The sequence below is a fragment of the Nomascus leucogenys genome, chromosome 9 (assembly GCF_006542625.1).
Source record: "Nomascus leucogenys isolate Asia chromosome 9, Asia_NLE_v1, whole genome shotgun sequence".
Taxonomy (NCBI): domain Eukaryota; kingdom Metazoa; phylum Chordata; class Mammalia; order Primates; family Hylobatidae; genus Nomascus; species Nomascus leucogenys.
This window is the reverse complement of record NC_044389.1, coordinates 88239405-88266091: the sequence shown is the minus strand read 5'-3', so window position 1 is coordinate 88266091 and position 26687 is coordinate 88239405. Positions and strand designations below refer to the sequence as shown.

Genomic DNA, 26687 nt, shown 5'->3' with positions numbered 1-26687 from the left:
AGCCACAAAAAGGAACAGGAAAGTCCTTGTAAGAAATGCTGGCCAGGCACTTTCTACTAAATATGTATTTTCCCCAGGGATGTGATCATATATAACCTGTGTTCACAAATGAAGTTTCCCAAATAGTCAATTGTATATTTTTACCCAGAAAACATTAAGAGTAAGCACAGAGCAGTAAATGTAAATATTATCATATACACCTCCCACTGCTCAACTTCTTGCCAAGAGTAACTATAGCAAAATGTAAGCATTATTTAGTAAAGGTAGGTTTGCAAATTCTCTTTCTGTTTCATAGGAAACAAGGTGGTTCCTATGGCATTACCCAGGCCAGTTCTGGCATTTGTTGTTGGACTAAATGATTAAAGATAACACTGTCTTAAATTACTTCTATGCTTAGGAGTTTAGTTCATTGAAGAGAATGGTACTTATGTAATTATTCTAATATTCTGAAGGCTGTTTCTGGTGGCAAAACCTAGAGACTTTTGAAGACACAGATTGGAGGGTAGGGATGAATGACAAGGGTTTTATGAGATGGTCTCTCCTCCTCTCCCTGTCCCTTTCTCCCCCTATTCTCTCTCCAGATGCAGGACATATGCATCATAATTTTAAGTGATCAGAGAGAAAAGCAAATAAAAGGGCTGGAAATTAGTTTCTGAAATTTCTTTAACCATGTTAGAGAAAAGTTTTAGCCATCTATTCATTATAAGCCAAAAGAAAAGGGTTGTTGGACTCACAGAAATAAGACCTTGTTTGTCAAAGCTTTCATCCCATAGGAAGAATCTACAAAGTTCCACAGACAGCTTTGGGCTGACAGTAAAGAGCAAAATTGACAAAAAAGTTAAATCTCTGGTGAAAGGTGGAGCATAGACATTGCTAATCAACAATGAGCCCAATTTTTGTGACACACCTATTTCTCCTTTATGTATTGTAGGAACTTTTAATAAAGTTTTAGAAAGACTCAGAGGCACTGCCTGGAGACAGGATAATTTTTTTTCTTTTGAGACAGAGTCTTGCTGTGTCACCCAGGCTGGAGTGCAGAGGCATGATCTTGGGTCACTACAATCTCTGCCTCCCAGGTTCAAGCAATTCTCCTGTCTCAGCCTCCTGAGTAGCTGGGATTCCAGGTGCGCACCACCATGCCTGGCTAATTTTTGTATTTTTAGTAGAGACAGGGTTTCACCATGTTGGCCAGGCTGGTCTTGAACTCCTGACCTAGTGATCCACCTGTCTCGGCCTCCCCTTCTCCTCTCTTCTAAGCCAAAGGTTCCCATGAAGGTTAGGCTCTGCCAGGAATGAGTCCTTCGCACCAGAATGCAAGTGGTAAATAGACTCTCTGATAAGGGCTGCTTGGACTGAGTGCAGCATAAACACTGTCTAGGGTGAGCAGAAGCCCACCAGCTGTTGGGGACAGGTGTAAATGCACTCAAGCCAAAAGAATCTATTTAAAGAAAGAATGGAAGTTTTTATCCCATAGGAAGTCTGAACTAAAATAGGGTCTGAACTAAAATAACATAAAATGTTTATTTATGATGTAGATTTCTAAATCCTTTTGGTACATTTACTAAATCAGACTTTCTGGGGAAACTACTCCTCATATTATTTTATTTTATTTTGGAGATAGAGTCTCGCTCTGCTGCCCAGGCTGGATGGGCAGATCAATCATGTAACTTTCTCCTCAGATCAATCAGATCAAATTTCTCATCAGATCAATCAGATCAATCATGTAAATTTCCCGTCTAGACAGATTCATCTCTGAAAAGACTATTGTCATTATTTTCACAGTAAAGAAGTTGAGATGATGTGGTCTCTATTTTAAAATCACAACTGTCTAATGAGACTACAAACACCTAAATAAAACACAGTATCCTAAATATTTGGTAACAAGCCTAGAATAAAATAGCAAGTTTCTATTTTCATTTTTCTCTGTGCACCTAACAGCTCACACTTGCAAACCCATTTGTTTCAAAAGGATCTAGTTAGTTAAAAATAACATTAAAATTGTAATGAACCATAATAAAAAGCATGAGAAACATATAAACTCAGAACTAGAAAACAGCATAGGCTGTCTTTTTATGAATTAAGTAGGAAATGTTATCATTACTATGTAAATGAATTCAACGTCGATAGTAGCAGTAATAGCTAATATGTATTAAGTTATTACTATGTGCCAAGCACTACAGTAAAAGTTTTATAGGTACCCCTGCATCTAATTCTCACAACAGCCCAATGAGGTAGATACTATTACTATCCCTGACTTACAGATAAGAAAACAAAGGCACAGGAAAATTTAGTGATACGCCCCAAATTACATACTGGCAATGAGCACAATACTTGTAAATTATAACTCTATTGACAAATGTGCATGTAACTTAAAAAAAAAATCTGACTTTTGACTTTGGTCACAATCACCAAGGGCCCATTTATACGTTTTGGAGAGAATGATATTTTCTTTACTAGCTACCATAGGATCTAATTAAAATATAAATCAAAAATTTTGAAAACTTTCAGAATTCACAGCAGCAGATCCTAACCTGTGAGAAGTGACAATTCGCTCCTTCAAAACACTAGCAGAAATTTAATTTTCAAGGAGATATCAGGCATCTTCTCAGGGTCTCTGCAGGTCTTACTATTTAGAAGAAAGCAAACTACTTTGAAGACCTTTTCACCCCTCAGCAGAAACAATCTTTTTACTTATCACTACACAGAATCAGAAAAACCATAATATTTCCATGACTAAGAACAATGTGATTGAACTAGCCACAGACTCTGTAAAATCTGTAGAAGAGAGATGAGGGGAAAAACCTCAGGACAACATGCAACAATCAGTAAAAGAAAACAATTTTCTTCTTACTGCTTGGTACTTGGAATTGCAGCACATTCTCATGTTTCGTAATAACAGCAACAGTGAGGCTGGTTCTCTGATATGGCCACTCATAAGAGCACCTGATACATATTAATAACATTATGTTCTATAATCTGGCTTCTATTAACGCCTTTTCTTTTTATTTTACGTGAGTCAGGTGGACACATGCCTAGGCACAATTGCTATATTTTAAATAGCCTACATTTGGCTAGTTCTGACTCCATCCAGAATATGGTTCTGCTGGGTTGGAGCTGCCATTATGCTTTAGAAAGAGCCCTGCTATCCAAAGTGGGGACTGCAGATCAGAAACATTAGCTGTGTTTGTTAGAAACGCAGTCTCTGGTCCTACTCCAGACACACGGAGTCAGTCTTCATTTTAACGAGATCCCCTTGTAATTTGTGTACACATTAAAGACTGAGAACAGCCAGGCACAGTGCCTCACGCCTGTGATCCCAGCACTTTGGGTGGCTAAGGCAGGCGGATTGCTTGAGGCCAGAAGTTCAAGACCAGCCTGGGCAACATGGTGAAACCCTGTCTCTATTAAAATAACCATGTGTTGCAGGGGGAGCAGGAAAGGAGGGGGCTCTTCCTGACAGGTGCAGGTTGTCAGGCATTGGAACCCTACTGGGTCTGTCATGTTCACATCCAGCTCATGGCTGGTTGAATAAAAAGCTGAATGTTGGGGACTAAGTATGTCTACTCAGATGTGAATCCCTGTCTCTATTAAAATTACAAAAAAAATTAGCTGGGTGTGGTGGTGCACGCCTGTAATCCCAGCTACTCATGAGGCTGGGGCACAATAATCACTTAGGTTGCAGTGAGCCAAGATTGTGCCACTGCACTCCAGCCTGGGTAACAGAGTGAGCCTGTGTCTCAAAAAATAATAAATAAAAATAAATAAATAATAAATAAAGATAAAGACTGAGAGATACTTTCCCTAGTAAGTCTGATTTAGGAAATGTGTCATAAGGATTAGGAATCTACATCTTAAGATAAGCATCCTATGTTATTTTAGTTAATAAACATCCTATGTTATTTTAGTTAAAATGGGCTTCTGACAACACTGGGGAAAAAAAAATCTGTTCCCTGATCCAAGTGATGTTATATTCCCTCTCGTAATACAAATTTCCTAGCTAAAATTGGACATATCTATCACATTCAATTGTAAAGGAAAATCTGAAAGGTTAAAAATAGAAGTTAATAAAACCTTCAATGAATTTTTAAAACTCAGTATGTCCAAAATAAAATAAACATGATTAAGAATCAGAATCCTCACTTTTCTGCTGAGAAGAGTGGGGTTCTGTTACTCTGCCCCCTCTCCGAAGGAATTAATGATATAATGAATTACTGTTATCAATGATAGTGCAGTTGAATAGTTTAAAAATTACTGCATAAAGACAACAAAAAGACAATGAAAATCGCCCAAAATATCATAAACAGGACATACTCATGGTTACTATTTTGGTCTTTTTCCTTCCAGACTTTTACATACATCCAGACATATGCAGACATATATTTTATATCTAGTTGGAGTCAAATGGCAGGTACAGCTTTGTACTTTTCAGGTAATATTTTTGTAACATGGGTATTTTCCAAAATTATTAAATATTTTCCAAAAAACATAGTTAATAGTTATATAAGATTTCACTATATATTGCTAGAACAGAAAGCATGTCCCCCTAACTTCCTTTACTTTGGGTTCTGCAGAAAGTTTTTCCGAGTTTCTTTGCTCTAGGATAGCTCCTACCCCTCTGATACCAGAGTTTTGTCTTTGAAAAGTGGCTTTTTAACAATCCCCCGCAGCAAACCTATGGTGTCCATACAGGCATACCACCACTTATGGCTGCTTTTCTGGCTAAGTTTATGCAGCACCTTTCTGCCCTCCCAAACCCTTATTCCTAAATCCAAGATCAACCCATTAGTCTCAAAAACCAGACAATGACAGCTAACTAGTGAGGGATACTGGGTTTTGTGGAGTGTGGTCTCCATACTTCCTAGTTTAGCCCAGCCTGACCTAAAGTTGATTCCAGTAAACTCTAATCCCAAGACTCAAATAATCCCATGGTTAAAACAACTTGGGAAAAGATACACTATATGCCTCTCTTAGAGATATGCAATATTGTTAGCACATTAGAGTATTGAGAAGTCCTACAGTTAAGAAACCTATTTAACTTAGCTAAACCTAGGATTTCTTAAATGTATTTGACCTTAGAACTTTTTAATGCATACAATTGTGTAATATTTCAGAGAAAAAATGCTCTACAAAACACACTTTGAGAAGCACAAGTCTGTCTCATTAATGAAAGAACAAGAATTTTATGCTATATCAGATAACTTTAGTGTTGCTCAAATCATGCCCACTGGATTAGCCCTGTAAATACATCTGATATTTCTAGTCATATAACCTAAAAAAACCTAGGGTCCCTCAAGCTAAAATTGTTTTTAGGCTGGGTGCAGTGGTTCATGCCTAGAATCCCAGCACTTGGGGAGGCCAAGGTGGGAGGATTCCTTGAGCTCAAGAGTTGGAGACCAGCCTGGGCAACACAGTAAGAACTCGCATCCACAAAAAATAAAAATAAATAGCCACCCAGCTACTTGGGAGGCTGAGGCAGGAGGATCGCTTGAGCCTGAGAGATTGAAGCTGCAGCAGCCTGGGTGACAGAGTGAGACTGTCTCAAAAAAATTATTTTAAAAATATGTTTAATATTTCAAATCACACACAAAAAGTTGCAACCTTAATCACATAAGTTCTCCCCATCAAGGTTATTTACAGTGATAAACAAAACACAGTAATCTTTTACATTTCATAGTAACTCAGAATTCACAAACACTAGATCCCTTATCTCTGATCTTTGAAGCTACTCTATGAGAAAGGAAAGCTGGGAATATTCCCTCAATTTTACAGATGAAAAAATTGAGGTGGAAAGCACAGTAACTTCCAAAGTCACGTACCTCATAAATACTCATACTAGTTCAAAGTCACGTACCTCATAAATAGAGGTAGAAATCAAGACTAGGTTTTCTGGTTCAGTATATTCTATCTTTAGTAGTAGTTAAAACCCCTTAATTCCAAATGTTTCAACGCTATTTTCATATTCCTTTTCTACGCTTTTCACTATTTCTCAGTGTCATGCTTAAAATTTAGAAGTATATTAGACTTAGAATTTTCTAGAGAATATTATCAGTGGCTATACTAAACTGTATCAGGATAATAAAAAAAAAACCCAAAATCTGAATTAACTTTGTTTATTTGGGGATGGAATATCAGAACCAACAAGTAAAATTTAGCTAGTTAAGCATATGAAGGATTACTTAGAATGAAAAAAATTAAATCCAATATAAAATTCCATTTTATTCCATTCAACAAATATTTTTGAGTGCCCACTATGTGGCCATTTGAGGAAAAAACATCTGGAGATTAAATAGCTGCCCCATAAATCTCTACTTTGCAACAAGGAGAAATTATTTAGATTACAAAACATGTTAAAAGAAATCCCCCCGCGATCAGTATTGGGTCAGATTTGACTATTATGTATCTTTGACTCCATCATTTGTGACAGATTTGGAAAATAATGTTCAAAGGACCAGTCAGAAGGATTGCTAAGTGGGTTGAAAAAAAGCATTTCTAAGAAAAGATTAATAAAATATAAATTATTGGGCCCAACGAAGAAAGAGTGAGTCATCTCCTGAAAGTGTCTTTGAGTACATGGAGTATGGGATCTGGAGACAATGAACAACTGTGTCCATTAACCCTGAGTATCTGACAATATTAAAAAGGCATAAACTGTAGTTTCATAAATTTAGGTTAAATATAAGGAAAAATGCTCCAGTGGTGGGAGGAGTGTTGTGGGACGTCAGGGACCCCAAATGGAGGGACCAGCTGGACCTGCGGCAGAGGAACATAAATTGTGAAGATTTCATGGACATTTATCAGTTCCCAAATAATACTCTTATAATTTCTTATACCTGTCTTAATCTCTTAATCCTATTATCTTCGTAAGCTGAGGATGTACGTCACCTCAGGACCACTACAATTGTGTTAACTGTACAAATTGGTTGTAAAACATGTGTGTTTGAACAATATAAAATCAGTGCACCTTGAAAAAGAACACAATAACAGCGATTTTAGGGAACAAGGGAAGACAACCATAAGGTCTGACTGACTGCAGGGTCAGGCAAAATACAGCCATATTTTTCTTCCTGCAAAGAGCCTATAAACGGACATGCAAGTAGGTAGATATTGCTAAATTCTTTTCCTAGCAAGGAATATTAATAGTTAATACCCTGGGGAAGGAGTGCATTCCTGGGGGAGGTCTATAAACGGCTGCTCTGGGAGTGTCTGTCTTATGCGGTTGAGATAATGACTGAAATACGCCCTGGTCTCTTGCAGTACCCTCAGGCTTACTAGGATTGGGAAACTCCACCCTGGTAAATTTGAGGTCAGACCAGTTCTCTGCTCTCAAACCTGTTTTCTGTTGTTTAAGATGTTTATCAAGACAATATGTGCACGGCTGAACATAGACCCTTATCAGTAATTCTGCTTTTGCCCTTTGCCTTGTGATCTTTGCTGGACCCTTATCAGGAGTTTGTAATTTTGCCCTTGTCCTGTTTCCTCAGAAGCGTGTGATCTTTGTTCTCCTTTTTGCCCTTTGAAGCATGTGATCTTATGAACTACTCCCTGTTCTTGTACCCCCTCCCCTTTTGAAATCCTTAATAAAACTTGCTGGTTTTGCAGGTCAGGTAGGCATCACGGTCCTACTGATATGTGATGTCATCCCTGGAGACCCAGCTGTAAAATTCCTCTCTTTGTATTCTTTCTCTTTATTTCTCAGCCAGCCGACACTTATGGAAAATAGAAAGAACCTACGTTAAAATATTGGGGGCGGGTTCCCCTGATAGATGAGTTATTAGAAGGGACCTCAGTCGCCTTTGGAGATGCTGGATATAATTGGGAGGACTTAACAAAGACCTCCTAAAGATATCACACTTAGATAATTAATGTTGGTTTAGAGGAAAATTTTTAAGCCCCATATTAAAATACCAAAGTTCATTATAACTACCATATCTAACCAACCGCTTAAAGTTTAAATAACTTTTCTGTTTTGTACCCCTTTCTGTTGGAAGTAGCAAATGGACAAAAACTGCAGTGTCAATGGTACTTTGTTTATACTTACAGGAAACATTGTTTTAAGGCATAGGAAGATATAATAATATGCCCCAGATCACAGACTGGCTATGAGCACAGTAGTTTTAATTATAACTCTATAGACAAATGTACACGTAACTTTAAAAAAATCTGATTTCTGGTTTTTTTTTTTTTTTTTTTTTTTTTTGAGACGGAGTCTCGCTCTGTCGCCCAGGCTGGAGTGCAGTGGCGCAATCTCGGCTCACTGCAAGCTCCGCCTCCCGGGTTCACGCCATTCTCCTGCCTCAGCCTCTCCGAGTAGCTGGGACTACAGGCGCCTGCCACCACACCCGGCTAATTTTCTTGTATTTTTAGTAGAGACGGGGTTTCACCGTGGTCTCGATCTCCTGACCTCGTGATCCGCCTGCCTTGGCCTCCCAAAGTGCTGGGATTACAAGCGTGAGCCACCGCGCTCAGCCCTGATTTCTGGTTTTGCTCACATTTGCCAAGAGCTCGATTTATACTTTCTAGAGATAGCTACTTTTTTCTTTAATAATCATCATAGGATCCAATTAAAATATAAGTAAAAAATTTGCCTTAAATCTTGCTAACATTAAAAAATTTGTGCAAGCTAGTAAATATATGCTGTGAGACATCATCTCTGAGTTAATATCATTTTCCTTTCCTTAACATTGATATGTTCACAGTAAAAACACTAGAGGAAAATCAATATGTTTCACTACTTCAGTGTGTACTATATAGTATGTGTACCTTGTTTTCTAAAATCTAAAAAATGCTATATTCCACAGGTCATTTGGATAAAGGATTTTGGGCCTGTATTCCAGGGGACAGATGACTTGGGCCAGGGTGGTAGCACTGGAGGTGGTGAGAAATGGTCACACTTAAATATAATTTGAAGGTAGAGCTAACAGGATTTCCTTACATATTGGCTGTATGTATGAAAAGAGTAATTAAGGATGAATCCACATTATTAGACCTTAGCAACAGGTGATAGAGGTTCCATTACCTGGGATAAGAAAGGCTGAGAGTAGAGGATGTTTAAGGGAAGAAGAGGAACAATTCTATACATGTTGAATTTGAGACATCTATTTTCATCCAACTGGATAGGTTAAGCAGTCAGCTGATATACAGGTCTAGAGTTTGGGGGAGAGGTCTGGGCTGAAGATGTGTTCTTGTTATAATTTTTTTCTTCCTTGATTTTCTTTTAGAATATCTTTACAGTCCTTTTTTTTTTTTTTTTTTTTTGAGACGGAATCTCGCTCTGTCATCCAGGCTGGAGTGCAGTGCAAGGTCCGCCTCCCAGGTTCACGCCATTCTCCTGCCTCAGCCTCCCGAGTAGCTGGGACTACAGGTGCCCGCCACTGCGCCCAGCTAATTTTTTGTATTTTTAGTAGAGACGGGGTTTCACCGTGGTCTCGATCTCCTGACCTCGTGATCCGCCCGCCTCGGCCTCCCAAAGTGCTGGGATTACAGGTGTGAGCCACCACGCCCGGCCTCTTTACAGTCTTTTCTCAGGGCAACAACGCACATACATTATAAGGAAAAGCTCTCTTTCACAACCTCTTCCATTAAAAGAAATCTTTCATACCCCATAAATATATTCAGTTATTATGTGTCAATTAAAAATTAATTTTAAAATATCTTTCAGTGTAAACAAAAACACAAAGTGGAGGGCTATTTGAAGGAGACTGCCAAATAGTGGCCATAATTAACATCACCTAAAAATTTATGAAATGAGGTGAGCTAAATTATTCTCTCAGACCTGTGGAGAATAAGGATGGTTTAAGAAGTTATGCCAGAAGTGAAGAAAATATTCAGTAAAGAAATGGTGTTGAACTGAAATAGTACTAAGGTTCCTTTCTGTTTTCACAGTGAATAGACACTGGTTATTTGTCCTGAATTAAAAACTTAGAGCCCTTGCCTTATTTAGAATATATGCTATAACCACGAGACAGCAAGTCAAAAAGCATCTAAAGCATTCTCACACATGCTAGACTTAATAAGCAGCTATCGCTGAAGATGAAATGAGAGTGGAATTTAATTTTTGGCAGGAGTTTCTAAAGGCAGCAATGCTATCTGTGGCATGCAACAGCCTTGGCATTTGATCAAGGCAATGCTTTCCCAGAGCATGTCTTTAAGATCACACTCTCTTATAATGAATGCTCCCAAACATCACTGGAACTCTGTATTTCCCCAATTTTATCACACTAAATTTTATTGGTGAACTTCAATGTCATTTTTAATTCATATATGTATTGGCATAGAGGGGAATACTGGACATAAAGAGAAACATTTTAAAAAGAGAAAGTATTTTTTAAAATTCTCAGAAAGATGTATTCTTTCATCATAATGAAAAAAATATTTAGCATATCATCTTACATTAAATAGCCAAATTTCCCTGTTATCCTAAGGCAGCAAAATAATATAAATACCATAATTACTTAAGCACTCATAAATTAAAAATCCCATTGTATGATCACAATGAGATGAGAATTTAAAAAGGAGAGTAATAGGGAGAAAAAGACAGTATCTGAGATGGAGAGAAGGGGTGAGGAGAAAATTACACAAACGTAAATTTCAGAAAATAGTTATGCACATATAAAATGTATATTCTGAGAGATACCATCTAGTTTCCCTAAAAATTATATTGATTATCCAAAATATACATGACTATATCAGAATTAGAGAATTTTGATCTTTCTTTAAATGGACAATTACCCAGAGGAGAAAATTTAATTGAGAGTCACATACAAGCAAAATGCAGCTCTGCTATCCCCTTTATTATTTTATTTATTTATTCATTTTTTTGAGATGGTGTCCCACTCTGTCACTCAGGCTGCAGTACAGTGGCACAGTCACAGCTTACTGCAGCCTCAACCTCCTAGGCTCAAGCGATCGGTCCGCCTCAGCCTCCCAATTTTCCCCTTTAAAGAATAATAAATGTCAGTATTTTTTTCACCTGATGAAAAGTTATAAAGGTATTCAATATAAAAGGCACAAACTTTAGCTTCATCATAGAGGAATGAGAAAAGGAACAAAATAAACTGGTAATGTATAAAGGAGGAGACGGGAAGAGTGAATGCAAAGGTAACTAAGAATAAGTGAAGTGACAGGACAAACAGATAAATATGAGGAACAGATGAAAGTTATAAAATGCAAACTTTGGTCTGGTAATAAATTAACAACCTTTTCCTCCTTCAAAACTTGCTTCTCTTCCTGAATCCTCTATCTCCATTGGTGGTGCTACCCTTTACCTAGTCACCTGCTAAGAATCTGGGAGTCTTTGATCTAATCCAGCCCCAGTGTAGGTCTAACTATCAGTTTACAGCAATCCAAGGGGTAGCTGTCCAGCTTCTCTCATCTGTCCTTGACATGACCCTCCAATTTACTGGCAGTCTACTGCCTATTACACTGCTTCCTACTTCTTTGCATTTGTTGGGCTGTCCCTGTTAACTATAATATCTTCCTTTCCTCATCCACTTTGCCCCGTTTCACTCAGGAAGCCCTCTCTGAATATTCCCTGCCCAAAGACTGATGAGGTATCCCTTCATTCTCCTCCCATAGTGTCCTACACAGATCTCTTTCACTAACATACTACCACTGGTATCTTCTGAGTAACCATCTTTCCCACCAGACTGTGACCTTTTCTGTTTTATCTTTACATAAACCCAATAACTAATACAAGGCCTCCTTGACACTCTAAAGACATTCAAAAATGTTCGCTGACTGGATGAATGAAGGGTTGGATTAAAAGTAACATAGCATGGAATACAATTAAGTTCCCCACCTCTGAGAGTTTTCAAGTAAATCCAACTATGTCAGAATTCCCATACTGGCTAAGAGCTGTCATCTACCATATGACTTTGTGATACTCCTTCCATTGCTACATACATTCTTTCTTACTTGCCCAATTAGACTGACTCTTTATGTAGCTCTTTACAATATTTGTCAATAGGGACATATGACTTTACATAGCTAGTTCTTCTTACAAGTTTCATTCTTATTCAAGGCATGGCCTGTGGTTGAAAAGTCATTATAAAGAGCCTATTGAAAATGTGCTAACATTTATTAGACTTACTGAACACATCTCCTCTGGGTTTCTGAGGGTCTGTCTGTACCCTGTTGTCAACTGTAATCCCTCCTGGAGGTGTACTGGCAGCTGGTGCTATAGTTGTCAGTCTGGTGGTTGGCCTTTCTGGGGTTGTAGGTGGTAGAGGTGTTCTGAGCTCTGTTGGCAGGGGTGGTGGTGGTGGTGGAGTAGGAATTGGTATTGGCTTTGGTGTAGGTCTTGTTGTCGGCTTAGAAGTAGGCCTGTTGGTAATGATAGGAGGAATATATGGTGTCTTCGGAGGCCACCAAGTACTTCCAACATCAGGAATCCAATTATTATGTCCTCCATCACCCTTCAAAATGGTACCATTTCCCTTTGGTACATGAATTGGACCTGAAGGTTCAATCATAACTTTTGGGATATCTGAAAGAGTCAAAGACTTAAATTAGTATGTAACCATTCCTCCCTAAAAAGTGAAGCATTATACTGACAGACACATAAAAACATCTAATGACAACTAGTATCATTTTTCACATTTAGAATATTACCTACTGTAAGTCATACTATTTTCCAAATAACAAATGTATGTGTGTGTCTATACATAGATATTAAAAAAACACATACATACAAATTCATATATTCATCCTTTGGATGTATGTAACAAATATATTGGTGTGTTTCCACAATGAATATGTATTATTTGCAACATAAAAACATTTTAAATATTTGTGCAGTGGAAACAGACAACAACCAATGAGAATTTTTAAAATGCAGAGACATTCTAACTTTTTTTAATATAAGAAATGCATAGTTAGAATCTATGTTGTATCCCTATGCTACATGTATATTATAAAATTGTGTTCAGAATTGTCTAAAGACAAATACTTTTCTTATCCACACTTTATATAAATTCAATTTGCATAAATACAGTTTGAGTAAATGTTCTACATATTGTTTTACGGTCGGTTTTTCTTCCCCTTTACTGACAGATACAACTGCTTTTAAATAGACATTTTCAGAGGTTGCAAAGATCATCTGCGAAATCTTTTTCCTTGATAATCTTCACCAAAAAGAATCAATATTTAATCTGCCTGGAATGATACGCTCCAGACTGGGAATGACTACATGACTCTTTAAAAACCCTTTAATCTCCATGATTTTATGCACCATGGTTTTCAGTAAATATTTCACTGAGGAAATTTAAAAAATTATCTTCTGTTACATGAAATATATGTTAAATTATGACTTTTGGGTTTTTTTCATGTTTATCTATTACATAACCACTACTCCAAATAAAACTTATAAAAAATTTAAAAGCAAAACAGTTCTGAATGTAGAGGAAATAAATATGGGAATGGCTTTTTCTTTCTTTTGAGACAGGTCTCGCTCTCCTGCCCAAGCTGGAGTGCAGTGGCATGGTCACAGCTCACTGGGGTCATGGCAGTCTTAAGATCCCAGGCTCAAGTGATCCTAGCACCTCAGCCTCCTGAGTAGCTGGGACTACAGGTATGAACACTGTACCTGGATAATTTTTAAATTTTTTTTTGTAGAGACAGGGTCTCACTATGTTGCCCAGGCTGCTCTTGAACTTCTACTCTCAAACAATCCTGCTGCTATGGCCTCCGAAAGTGCTAGGATTACAGGCATGAGCCACTGTGCCTGGCCAGGAATGATTTTTTAATAGTAGAGTTAGGAGGCATAAAACAGAGGGAAAAACTGTATAATACATCCAGATTATCCTACCATCAAAATCTAACGCTAATGGCAGACATGATTTCTGATTTTAACAAAAGCAAATTCTCAGGGAGGACTCAATAATTTCTTTTTAGCTAAAAAGAAAATATTGAGAGATTTCAGTGAAGAGATCAAAATACTCTTAAGATTATGGTGTATTACTGAGTCCTTAGTTTTTACAAGTACCTGAGCAAGTGATTTTATTGTTTGTGGAAATCAAAGACAAATATAACCAATTATGACAATTATACTTCTTTGATAATTTTATTCCTTATTTTCTCTAGCAATGGCCTTTGTGTAATCCTGTATTTCCTCCTAGAATTTAAAGCTGAGAGACAAGTGCTACTCACACACACAAGTCAGTCCATCACCCTGGTATCCTTCTTTACATTTGCACTTGTAGGATCCATGTATGTTATAACATCGAGCAAAGCTGCTGCACTGATACTGACCAAGTGAGCATTCGTCTACGTCTGCATCAGAAAGTAGGAAAAGAAGAGGCTTATTTAGGAAATAAATATGATGACATGAAAAATATATACAGTTTCAAAAATGATTTTTTTTGACAATGTGATGATCTACATAAAATTGGCAGATAAACAGAAGAAATAAAATACATGTAGACTGAGAACTACCAGTGGTTGAACTGGATGTCTGTTGGTTTAACTTAACGCCAGTACTCTCCCCTGCCCCTGACATTCCAGCCATCACCACAATTACGAGACGTTTCAGTGCTCTAGGAAGAAACAACACAAAGCAATGGTTGGGTTTCATTACCATGACATTGGTATTTGCCTCCAATATACATGAGATCGAAGCCTTTATGACACTTGCAGATGTAGCTCCCAAAAGTGTTGGCACATTGCCTAAATCTAGGGCAGGAGGCTCTTCCTGTAGCACATTCATCAACATCTAGAAACATAAGTCAATAGCATTTTAGGAAGAGCGAGGGTATGTTAAGACAGAGTAGGTTTCAAAATAAATAACTGACTACAAACGGTTGCCTGGCATATAGTAGCTCATCATAAACGGTATCCAGCTGGTTGCCCCTACAGGCAACATAAATTCCACATATCCAAATTTCAACTCATCCTTCTAAGCCAAGTTATTATTTTCTTGCACTCTCTATATTAGCACATACTGCACCTGTATCTACCAAGTTGCTTAAACTAGAAACATGAGTCATTCTTGAACTAGAAACAACCCTCTTTCCTTTAACTCCCAAATCATCAAGTCCAGTTAATTCTACCTCTAAAAAAAAATTATTTGAATCTGTCTACTTTTCTCTTAATCCACCACCACTACCCTATTTGAAGCCACCATCTCCTGGGTTAGACTGTTACAAAAGCCTCAAAACAGCTCCTTTTGCTGTTACTTACCCCCTCCAAAGCATATCCAACCCAACTGTCAAAATGATTCCATTAAAACATACAATCAGACCATTACTATGCTCAAAATCTTTTAACTATTTCTACTTGCACTTTGAATTAAACCCACATTCCTCCCCCGTGTCCTTGAAGGCCCTGCAACAAACCACCCTCACCTACTTCACCCATTATATCTCAAGCCACCACCCCTCATACTCACACCCTGTACTTGAGCTACATGGACCTTCTTCCTTGAAAAACCTCACGCAGGCCAACCTCTCTCTCACCGCAGTGCCCTGCAATGTCTTCAGCTGCTTGGCTGTTTCTTCACATGGCTAATGATACAGGTCTTACCTTAAGGCTAATAGACACATTCTGTTTTTCTCTCAATACCTCATGCTAACACTTGGCATTGTCTGTAATTTTATGGGGTATTTGTTTCTTTTCTGTCTCCCCCATTAGCATGTCAGCTTTGTGGGGATCAAAATCCTGTCTGCTTAGTCCACTGCTATATATCCTAGCACTCAGCACAGTGTCTGGAGTATGGAAAGTACTCAGTAAATAACTCTAATCACCAAACACTTCCATGCATTCAAGGCTTATTACATGCTAGGTATTGTGCTAAGCTCTTTGCATCCATGACCTCATTCAATCTTCCTACCAGTTCTATGTGGTGTTATTTCCATTTTAAAGATAAGAAGACCCAGGCTCAAAGAAACAAAGTCTCTTGCCTAAGGTTACATATCTAGTACATGGAAGAGCCAGGTTTAAAACCAAAGTCCAGACTCTCAATCCTACACTGCCTTCCTAATTTACCAGAAAAAAATCTGAGGCCTGAAGAACAACACATAAAATCTAACCCTGTCTACCTATTCAGCTTCATCACTCATTGCTCACCCTTGCCGCTTACATTCTAGGAATACTGAGCTCTTCTCGTTTCCCTAAACATTGTGCTCCTCTGAACTGCAGAGCCTTTGCACATAGGGTTCCCTCTGCCTGAGGTCTCCTCCTATTTCTCATTTTTTAAAAAACAAGGCTCCCATTATCCATTCACAGAGATGTCCTCTTCTGAGACGTCTGACATCTTCTGAAGGATAGCTAATTACCTGATGTAAGTAATTGCCTTTTTTTTCCTTATTCCCATCACCTTTCACTTTCTCCCTTTATCCTACAGAGGCTGCTGACAGAGATGCTTGATTTTACAACTCACCTACACAGGTCCTCCCATCAGGAGCCAGCTGCAGGCCAGGGGAGGGGCACTGGCACCGTATTTGTCCTTTAACAACATCACAGCCATACTGACAGTTTGCCATGGAGCAGGTCAGGGCACCTGGAAAGAGAGTGACTGGCTGACTCAGACAGGTAGAAAACAAAATCTGTAACGGAAATAGCTATGTTTTTTCACTTGTCCTGAAATCAGTGACACTGAACAACAATGGAGACAAAGAGGCCTTAACTATCAAACATCTAAAGAAAGTAAAAGGGGGAAGGAAAGAAAGCATTAAAAGACAAATATAAAACTATCATACACAGATTATCTGGAAATTTTTCCAGTGGCCAAGGAAAGTGAAGAATTGAGGTATTTTCCCAGATTACTCAAGCTAAGCGCTATTCTTAACTAATCATCCAAGTAACTGTCTCAACTGCCCATGAAATTTCTCTAGGGGAACAGCAGATTTCCCATTGAGTTGCACAACGTTAAACATGTATTCACTTAATTCCAAAAAGTTCCATGCTATACTTATGCAATGTTAAATAAAATTAGCTAACTTTATTTTATGCAACTCAGTTAAATGATAATTCAGTAAAAATAAAAATCAAGTCATTAATTGTTGGATATCATATGAATACCTCAATTCAAGGGTCAGCCTATGGAGAATTTTAGGGCATAGTCCATCTTATACATCCAAATGATGGTGAAAACATGCATTTCTTCCTTATAAACATGAGTTCTACTTTTCTGGTATCTTATTCATTTATTTTTTATTTCAAATTGTTTTTTAGAAGTCTTAGACTATTATTAGAGTCTAAAATTCTATAAAAGCCTAAAGGCTTTTATAATGAAATATAAAAATGAAGAAACTATTTATGAATGATTTAAAATCACGAAACAGACCTGATGGATTCTGTCTGAGTAGTCCCTAAATAGTCAGTAGTGTTCTTTTTTTTTTTTTTTTTAACCTGGAATCGTTCTTCTATGCCCAGATAGAAGACAGGCGTAAACATGTTTAAAAAAAAATTAGAAAACATACTTAGTTCTGTAATTCTTATTCTAAATACCATTTCCTAATCAATTTAATATTGGCACCTGTGATAGAAGAGTATTATACATCAAAAACGGTGCCTCTTATTTTGATTTTCAATTCCTCAGGCACACGTATAAACACACATACACATCTTGTATAGGAGAACCCCGGAGGCCATTTTCACAAAAGCAAGCTCCCAGAGCACAACAGAAACAAGCCCAAAGCACTTATAAAACAGTTAAGATTCTTAACATACTCGAGCAGGAACCATCCGGCATAAGCATATATCCGTTGAGACAGTAGCACTTGTAGCTGCCATAAGTGTTCATGCACCTGTGCTTACAGGGCCGAGGCTTCAGGCCACACTCATTTAGATCTGAAAACAATGTGGGTTGAAGCAGAAAAATTACAAAACCTCAGCACTAATGTAAGCCATCTAAAATTCTTTTCTATATTAAAAAATGAAAGAGAAAAATAGGTCAAGCTACAGCAACTGTCATTTACATAAGAGATAGATCCTGTTCATGCAATATTAATTTGAAGGTAGGATACACTAGGGGCAGCCAGGAGTCGCCATGACCTTTATGGATCTCTGTTTATAAAGGCCAGTTAGGAAAATTCTCAACAACAGGTGCCTACCTTATTATCCCTAGAAACAGCAGCTTACTAATGTCCTCATGGGCAGAGATGCTCTATCAGCTAACAACTGTTTGCCAATATTCTCAAAATATCTGGGTTCTATTGCTAGATTCAATCCTGACAATGTAACCCTATTTGTTCAATGTCTTCCTTTCTCTGTTTAAAGAACATATTACATGAGAATATTTTACTTTAAATGGATAAGGCATTGGCCTCCTTAAGGCTTGGACTTTGAGAATATTTTACTTTACGGGAGGTATACAGATTTTAAAACATTTGACTGCTTTGACCTTCCCAAAGGAAGGCTATATAGGCTATATTTTCAGAGGATAAGAATGAAATAAATTGAGAGTGATCAATATTGTAGATTTTCTTGTTCAATCTGGTAGATTTTATATGATTTCACACTAAAGAAGAAACTTCAGTTTCCTACTTTAGTAATGCAATCAAGTCACAAAATGAACTTTAAAAAACCCACCACATATTTTCATTTATTCCGCAGTTAAAAAAGGCATATGGAAATACTAACGGATAAAACGTAATAGACTGTCATGTATTTTAGGTTTATTGGTTTAAGCATCAATATGAAATGAATCAATAAATTTTACATTATGAAAAGGTTTTAACCTAAATTAAACACTGCCTCAAGTGAACATAAAACTCATAATGACAAATAAACATTGAAATAGTAATGCCCAAAATATATGTTTCATTAAAAAGAAATGTGACCACATGTTTGTCTGGAACCACCAGCATAAGTACTCATTTAGCATAATTTAATTATCTATTAATCCATGTCATTGAATAAGATCTATAGATAATATGTCTAGTTACAAAATTGTTTTCAAATCTATTTCAATCTGATCTGCTCATTTATTAGAAATCTGTATATTTCATTTAACTAAATCACCAAGTTCCATTATGTTTTAAAACCACCAAATAATTATTACATCTAAAAAAATTTTCATATCTTACTGATTTTCCAAGTAGGTCTTTTACCTGCCCTGAATGCAACTGTAAGCAGACCCCAAGCTGGGCAAATCCTGGAAAGGTTAAATAAATAAACCAAATACTGTTGTCATCTCCTATGCTTTCTTCAATTTTCTACTTTATTGTCTCTTGACTAGTTAAGGGTTTTTAAAACAAAATCATGTTTTAAAATATTTCAAAAAAAATTTCCTCACAGAAAGCGCCACACAGATTACAGTATCAAAAATGTTTTCTCCCTCTGTTAATTGAAGCAAAAAATCAAGGAAGAATGACTGAGAAAGAAATTTTCTACCCTTCCCATATTCTTCTACTTTGTATTTCAGTATTTACTAAAAATGAGAGGGAAACTTTTCTCATCTTCTAAGAGGAGTTAATGACTGTTCCTAATATGGTCCTGCAGAGTCACACCTGTCTTTGATAAATCTTTTTGATATTACAGTAATAGCATTTAAAACCAAATATAGTGTTAGAGAAAGGCTTTGTGTTTTAAATATTTTTCTGCACTAAACAAAAATAGAACAAAACCACAAAATAGCACAGTAAAATCAAAACCTTCATCTCGAGAAAAGGATACTGATGGATTTTTCTTCACATCTCAGTTAAGTATCCCTAGGTTTATTTTCAAAACATAACAAACTTTTGTGAGTTCCTGATGGGAATGGATTTGGTGTTTACAGTTTCAGGCAGCTCATAAACAAGGAGTATTTATGCTTATGGAAACTTCTTCAGACACTATGTCCCTGAACTAAACCTGAAGCCCAGTTGGGGCAGCTCTTCTACAATTTGGCTCCAGTCTGGGCCAGTAAAGGGCCCCTTAGGATTGCTATGGTAGTATTCATAATCTGGACTGGAGCTGCTGGTGGTTTTAGAGAATGGCTTTGACCCAAATTTATCCTTCTGTTCCCATGGCAAAAGCACTTTGGGGTTAAGAATCATGAAACTGAAAGGCAAGAAAAGCCAATATGCTGTCATGAGTCCAAAAAAAAAATCTGGACTGTATGAAATAATATGTGAAAGGAAGAAAACATTCAACATTCAATGGGTAAATGTGGAAATGATGTATTGGCTATTTTACCTGTTATTAACGGGCATATAAGTATCCAAAACATGGAAAGCAATTGAGAAAGCTGTACTCTACCAGCTGTTGATGGTCTGGATGACATTCCCTGACAGCTGACTGGTGTTAATATCCCTAGTGACTGCCATCATTGCCCCATCTGCCACAGGCAGGTGTCTCCTAAAAACTTCATAATGACCCTTACGAAAGCCACTTCAGATACTATAAAATAGGATTCCATAGTCATCCATGTTTATCAAAATTTGCCAAATATCAGACTTTTCCTAAAGTACAGAGCTTCAAAAGATTAAATGCATCTGGTGTCCTGGTGAGAAGCCTTTTTGTCCTCAGTTTTCTTAAGAGTTACTTGTCTTTAATTATGTTACCTTCTTTTCTCATTGACCTAGTGCCATATTAAGTAAGTTAATATGTGCTGCTTTCTATAAATGCTATATTCATGATCACAATCTATTGGATATCATTCAATTAAGCAAGAAATTCAAAAATAAATTACTTCCAAATTACAGTAAATACTCCTACAATAATAAGCAGAACAAAATGAAGTCATTGATCATACTGTCTCAAATAAATCTTAAAAGTTGATAAAAGAACCTGGAAATAAAACTTTGGTGTTTTTATTTTAAATTTACTTATCTTCCTTTTTCTCTGGAGGTTTATAATATATATATAAGGAAAATCTATAAAATAGGAAAATAAAAAATTTTATGAATTCTTTCATGTGCTTATCTTATACTAAAGGATAGAACTTTACAATAAACCACTTACATTTAACTGCTTCAATTATTATGTATACAAGTCTTAAAGTGCATCTACTACTGTCAGGAATACATTTCAGTAGGTTGGTGGATTCAGGAGCTTGGATGGGAGAAGGAGAGGGAGAAGGGAACTGGTCCAGAACAGAAATGCAAGCTGCATAGCATTATTATTAAACTTCAGGAAAAAAATCAGAAATTTTATTAGCATGCAGGCACTGAAAAGTAGCTTGAAAAATCTGGAAGAGATCATTGAGTAAGATAACTAAGTCAATGGATTTTTTTCTTAAATAAGCTTTCATTTGTTTTAACACATTTAGACTTTCTCCCTGCTTTGGTGCTTAAATCGGGCAACGTCACAGGCAAACAGATGTCAATACGTCAACTACCAAAACTTTAGTTTTTAAATTATTAAGGACCGAAATTAATTCTTTTGCCCTAATTCCTTGTGCAGAAAATATACAAATGCATCAAATTTCTTCTCAGCAGAGACAATGATTAATAATTCCAACTATTTTAATTCAGTTATTCTAAGTTCTTAAAACTATGAATGGGTTAGAGATAAGATGTCCTAGAAGAGGACCTGTAAAATTATGCTACCACATTATTTTCCTACAAAGCTTTCCAGCATGATGAAGACATTAATATTTTTGGTGCTTCTATTCTTACGCCAACCCCACAGGTAAATAGGGCAGGAATTACTGTCTCCCTGTTACTGATTGGTTAATGACTTGCTTATAATCAAATAGCAACTAAGTGTCCTCTTGGAACCAGAACTTAGGCTATCTGATGTTACACAATGTATATCAAAAGAAGGTCACTAATGTATGCTTTGATTTTCAGGTAACCTAAAACTCTATACCTCAAGAGTAGGGAAGAGGACTTGATTTCTAAAATCTACTTGGCAAAAGGCATCAAACCCCCAATTTCAGTTGCTTTGGAACTCCTGAATTTGCCTACATATGAAAAACGTTGTTTTGCTATCTGTTTTTAGAAAATATTTCAAAATTCAGAAAAGAAAAAGAAAAGCAATGATACTCGATGCATTAAAAGGACAGTAGAGCTCCATGCTTTTCAGAGCACAGAGAATCAGTACCAGGTGGCAATTCCTGCTGCTTGCTGTACATGCTCAGGGCTGAAGGCTGGACACTCCTGGGCTAGTCTTCAGAACATTTGCAAGAAGTGACATAACTGCAGGAAGCCATGCAGGTGGGAAGAGCAGACCACCTGGGACAATGCACGCTCACCCCTTGAAGGCAAACTTGTGGCTTGGTGATCCAGGGGTTGGAAAAGAGGCTGTTCACTGCCTTGGTCAAGAGGAGCTGGGATGTGCTTGTCTTCGCACCAGGAAGAAGGTAATAAGAGTCAACTTTGAACTGATGTCAATTTTAGCCCTAAAAATCTTTACAAGTATATATTAAACAATTACATACAGTTGGTGGAGTTTAAAAAGAATGCATTAGATACTTTATAAACAATAGTTTCTGGTTCTTCTGGTTTCTCTTTTCCTTTATTTTAATTTTCTTAAAAATGTATCACTGTCATCTTGTTTCCCAAGGACAACACACACATTATAGATGAACAATCCTTCATCATACAATTTTTTAAAAAACTCCAAACAAGAGATCATCATTTTTAAAAGTATTATTTAGTCATAAACAGAAGGAAGAAAACAAAAACAAATTATACAAATATTGATTATAATCCACCTGCTCTATTTAAGGACACTGACGTTGTAAACGACCAACTTAAGATTTTTTTCCCTACACTATCACATTGTACAATAGTAGTTTAAAATACTCCAAAATTATGCACAAATGCATGATTTGCATAAAGATTTTATTTAAATAACAGCATAATAGATCGTCAATATTATCATTTAAATGTAAGAAATTATGCTTCTAGAACATACGTAAGAAGCTTTATGCAAAAAAATGTTAACTGTTGCCATTATTAGCTTACCAAAATATAAGATGGGTGAGACTCGAAGTAGAGAGTTGAGACTTAACAATCACGTTCTGTTTCAACACCATTATGTTATTAATAGCCAGTTAAATGTCCAAATCAAATGAATATTGGTTTTGGGAGTTGAAACCATACATCTTCCTTTTTTTTTTTTTTTTTTTTAGATGGAGTCTCGCTCTGTTGCCCAGGCTGGAGTGCAGCTGCTCGATCTTGGCTCACTGCAAGCTCTGCCTCCCAGGTTCACAACATTCTCCTGCCACAGCCTCCCGAGTAGCTGGAACTACAGGCGCCTGCCACCATGCCTGGCTAATTTTTTTTTTTTTTTTTGTATTTTTAGTAGAGATGGGGTTTCACCCTGTTAGCTAGGATGGTCTCGATCTCCTGACCTCGTGGTCCGCCCACCTCTGCCTTCCAAAGTGCTGGGATTACAGGCTAGAGCCACGGCGCTCGGCCGGAACCATACATCTTTCATACCTAAGGCAGTAGGTAACCACCTTAATATTAGGGTTAAAGCCCTTAGATTTTTGTGCTTAGCAAAGCAGTCAACTTTCAGATGTAACTAGTCCACAAAATTAGTATCTGGTTCTGACCTAAAAGACTCCAATTCTTTCCTTATGATAAAGAATTCAACCTATGAAACATAAACCATGCTAAAACATTGGGAATTGACATTTATAAATATTTTCTTCTGAAATTATTACAAAGTACACTGTAAATTCCTAAGAATGTCTTTGATTTCTGAGAATATGCAATGATATATTTACATACTAAAAATCATTCCCCAATGGAAAAGTTATAAAAAGATTATTATCTATAATAATATTTTTTTTTCTGGCTGGGGGAAAAAGAGGTTTGTATTGGTACAGAAACTCAAGGAGGAGGGAAATATGCATAAATAAAAGTAAAAGTAAAGGAAGCAAATGATCAAAGAATCTTGCCAGAATTCAGGTTAGAATTTCATTTGCTTTGAAAGGTAACATGTGCCTTATAGAGTATATTATGTTTATGATCAGCCCAAGCCTGTAATTTCGTAACAGTTCTAGGTGTAACAAATCCAGGAAATGACTTAGTGGGGAAGATCAAGCCCCCAAAAGCAGATCACACTAAGCCTGTGGCAAGGCTACTAAATTAAACCAGTTCCAAAATGCAGCTTGCCCTGGTATTCTGGCTGTTTCCCAGGCAGCTCTAAAGGCACTGGTTAAGCACTTGTTTATTCAAGCTGTTTACACCATGATACGAGTTTCCGGGGGTTATTTCTTAAAGTACATAACTCGCTACAAAATTCTCAGTGAATACTTCTCATATACCAAAAGCTACTTTTAATCAAAAGCTGATTTCCAGTTCTGTAAAGTTATCTCAAATTTACCTCTTTTTGACATTTCTCTCCTCGAGAAAAAAGGAGCCTATTTGATTTCTGTTATCTATGAAGCATATTTTCTACTGTATTAAAATGTGTGGGCCTGAATGAAAACAGTTTAAGTTAATCTGCTATGTAGGCACTATCAACAATTTTCTCTAACAACTTTATGGGAGTCTCTAGGCAGCTCTCACACTCAACCAGGCCACACATGGCAGCTTCCCTGATCCTGACAGGGCCCTCAGTCTATGGATGCAGAGACTCTCTAAGATGCTGTACCAAGAACTGGTGGAGCCCTTTCAAGTTTCCACAGTGTTCAGGACTAAGAACCATTAGATGAAACTGTCATTTATTTAACATATTTAGTGTGCATTTACCATGTGCAAGTCACTTTAATAATAGTTTTCAGGAACTTAGAAATCAGAGAGACAATAAAAAGGATTTCTGCTCTCAAGGAGCATAAACCTTGCCATCAGGAACCTACCACACTGCTTTTTTGTGAGGAGGGCAAAATAAGAGATGACTAAAACACCGAAGTTTATTTTAAACTGTAGTTTTATTTTCAAAACTGGACTTGAAATTACATTTTCAGTGTCAGCTCTATTTTTGCAGGTGTAAAATCCCATTTTGCTACTAATCAAATCCTCTTCTCTTTAAGGAATATAGTTTTGGGGAGCAAGATTTTAACTTGATACATTTGATTTTTTCTTTAGAGAAATAGGTATGTGTTACAGGAAAAAAAAGTACATGTTAAACTGGTTTTCTGAAAATAAGAGCTATCCAGTGATGAACCCTTGTTTCAATAATAGTTTTAGCATGTCTTTAAGGCATGTTAAAGTTGATGCAGCTCCTGCAAATAAATTTAAATGAATTTCTCTGCAATCTCAAAAGTGACTTATTTTAATCGTCTTCTTTATATTTTATATCCTCACATTTTGACAACAATATTTTACAGTGCTGACATATTAATGAAACCTCTGAGGGCTTATGTTCACCACTTTAAAAAAAAGTATACTGAGATTCTAAGATGAACACTGGCATTCAATAACCAGAACCTAACACACTACTACCTGTAAACTTATGCTGGGGAAGAAAAATCAAGTGGATTTTTTTAAAAAGCAAACTGAGATAATAAGAGCACCACTTATTTAAAAAGATTATGCAGGTATGTTTGGTAAATTTCAAGTTAAAAAGAGTATTATAAGAGAGAAAACAAGCATTGGGAAAATCAGTTCCAAATCAAATAGCAGATAATACAAGAACACACTTTAGAATAGCAGCTTCTACCATTGGGACATGTCATTTTTGCTAGTGTGGATTTCATGTGATGGTTCATGAATAATTTCATCTGATGGTTCACGAACCACCATTTTGAATATGTTTTCAAAAATCAATGTTCTGGATGATTGTAAAAACTGTGTCTTAACACAGGAACAGAAAACTAAACACCGCATATTCTCATTCATAAGTGGGAGTTGAACAATGAGAACACATGGACGCAGGGAGGGGAACTGTCGGGGGGTAGGGGTAAGGGGAGAGAAAGCGGAGAGCATTAGGACAAATACCTAATGCATGCAGGGCTTAAAACCTAGATGATGGGTTGATAGGTGCAGCAAATCACCAAGGCACATGTATACCTTTGTAACAAAGCTGCACGTTCTCCACATGTATCCCAGAACTTAAAGTAAAATTAAAAAAATAAAAATAAATAGTGAAAAAAAAACTGTGTCTATAAATCACTAGTTTACATGACATACCTCAAGGAGTATCTTGGAATAAGTATCAGACACTGAAGAACAGTAGTATTTCAGCAATATCATTTCTATATCAGATGAGGTCAAGTAAGTATGTAAGGGATAGTTAGACATCATATCATTATTTCACCTGACATTTAAGATGATAGGGAGTATAATTTAAGAAATAAGTAAAAATTGACTCATCTTTTTTATTTTTGACTCTTATCTATTTAGTGAAATCTAACCCTAATCTTTCTTTAGTTTAATTCCTAATAGTGAATTTTTTTTTTTTTTTTGAGACAGAGTTTCGCTCTTGTTGCCCAGGCTGGAGTGCAATGGTGCAGTCTTGGCTCACCGCAACATCTGCCTCCTGGATTCAAGTGATTCTGCTGCCTCAACTTCTTGAGCAGCTGGGATTACAAGCATGAGCCACCACACGCAGCTAATTTTGTATTTTTAGTAGAGATGGGGTTTCTCCACGTTGGCCAGGCTGGTCTTGAACTCCCAACCTCAGGTGATCCACCCGCCTTGGCTACCCAAAGTGCTGGGATTACAGGCGTGAGCCACCACGCCAGGCCAATAATGGAAATTTTTAACTGAATTTAATTAACAAGACAAGCCTTGTCTGACTTTGTAGCATGAGTTTGAGGATCACATTTCCAAATATATTTTTTTCATCCAAAACTAGTATAGTAGACAAAATATGGATTATATATGCCATAGCTCTAAGTTGACATGCTAGCTCTTTTACTAACTCTGTGA

General features: G+C 36.9%; 1 protein-coding gene across 6 annotated transcripts in view; it reads right to left on the bottom strand.

The window, feature by feature from the left end:
• NPNT (nephronectin) overlaps window positions 1-26687 on the bottom strand; it is a 76765-nt gene that overhangs the window by 17405 nt on the left and 32673 nt on the right. For 4 of the 6 annotated variants that reach the window (XM_003257455.3, XM_003257453.3, XM_012499613.2 and 1 more), the window contains 5 exons: window positions 17665-17784; window positions 16373-16492; window positions 14573-14707; window positions 14146-14268; window positions 12089-12484 (listed from right to left, as the gene is read on the bottom strand). In XM_003257455.3, coding sequence (XP_003257503.2) covers window positions 12089-12484; window positions 14146-14268; window positions 14573-14707; window positions 16373-16492; window positions 17665-17784 — 894 coding nt within the window. Of the gene's footprint in view, window positions 1-12088; window positions 12485-14145; window positions 14269-14572; window positions 14708-16372; window positions 16493-17664; window positions 17785-22114; window positions 22205-26687 lie in introns of all 6 variants that reach the window. The other 2 variants (XM_003257454.3, XM_003257456.2) reach the window with 1 other exon arrangement.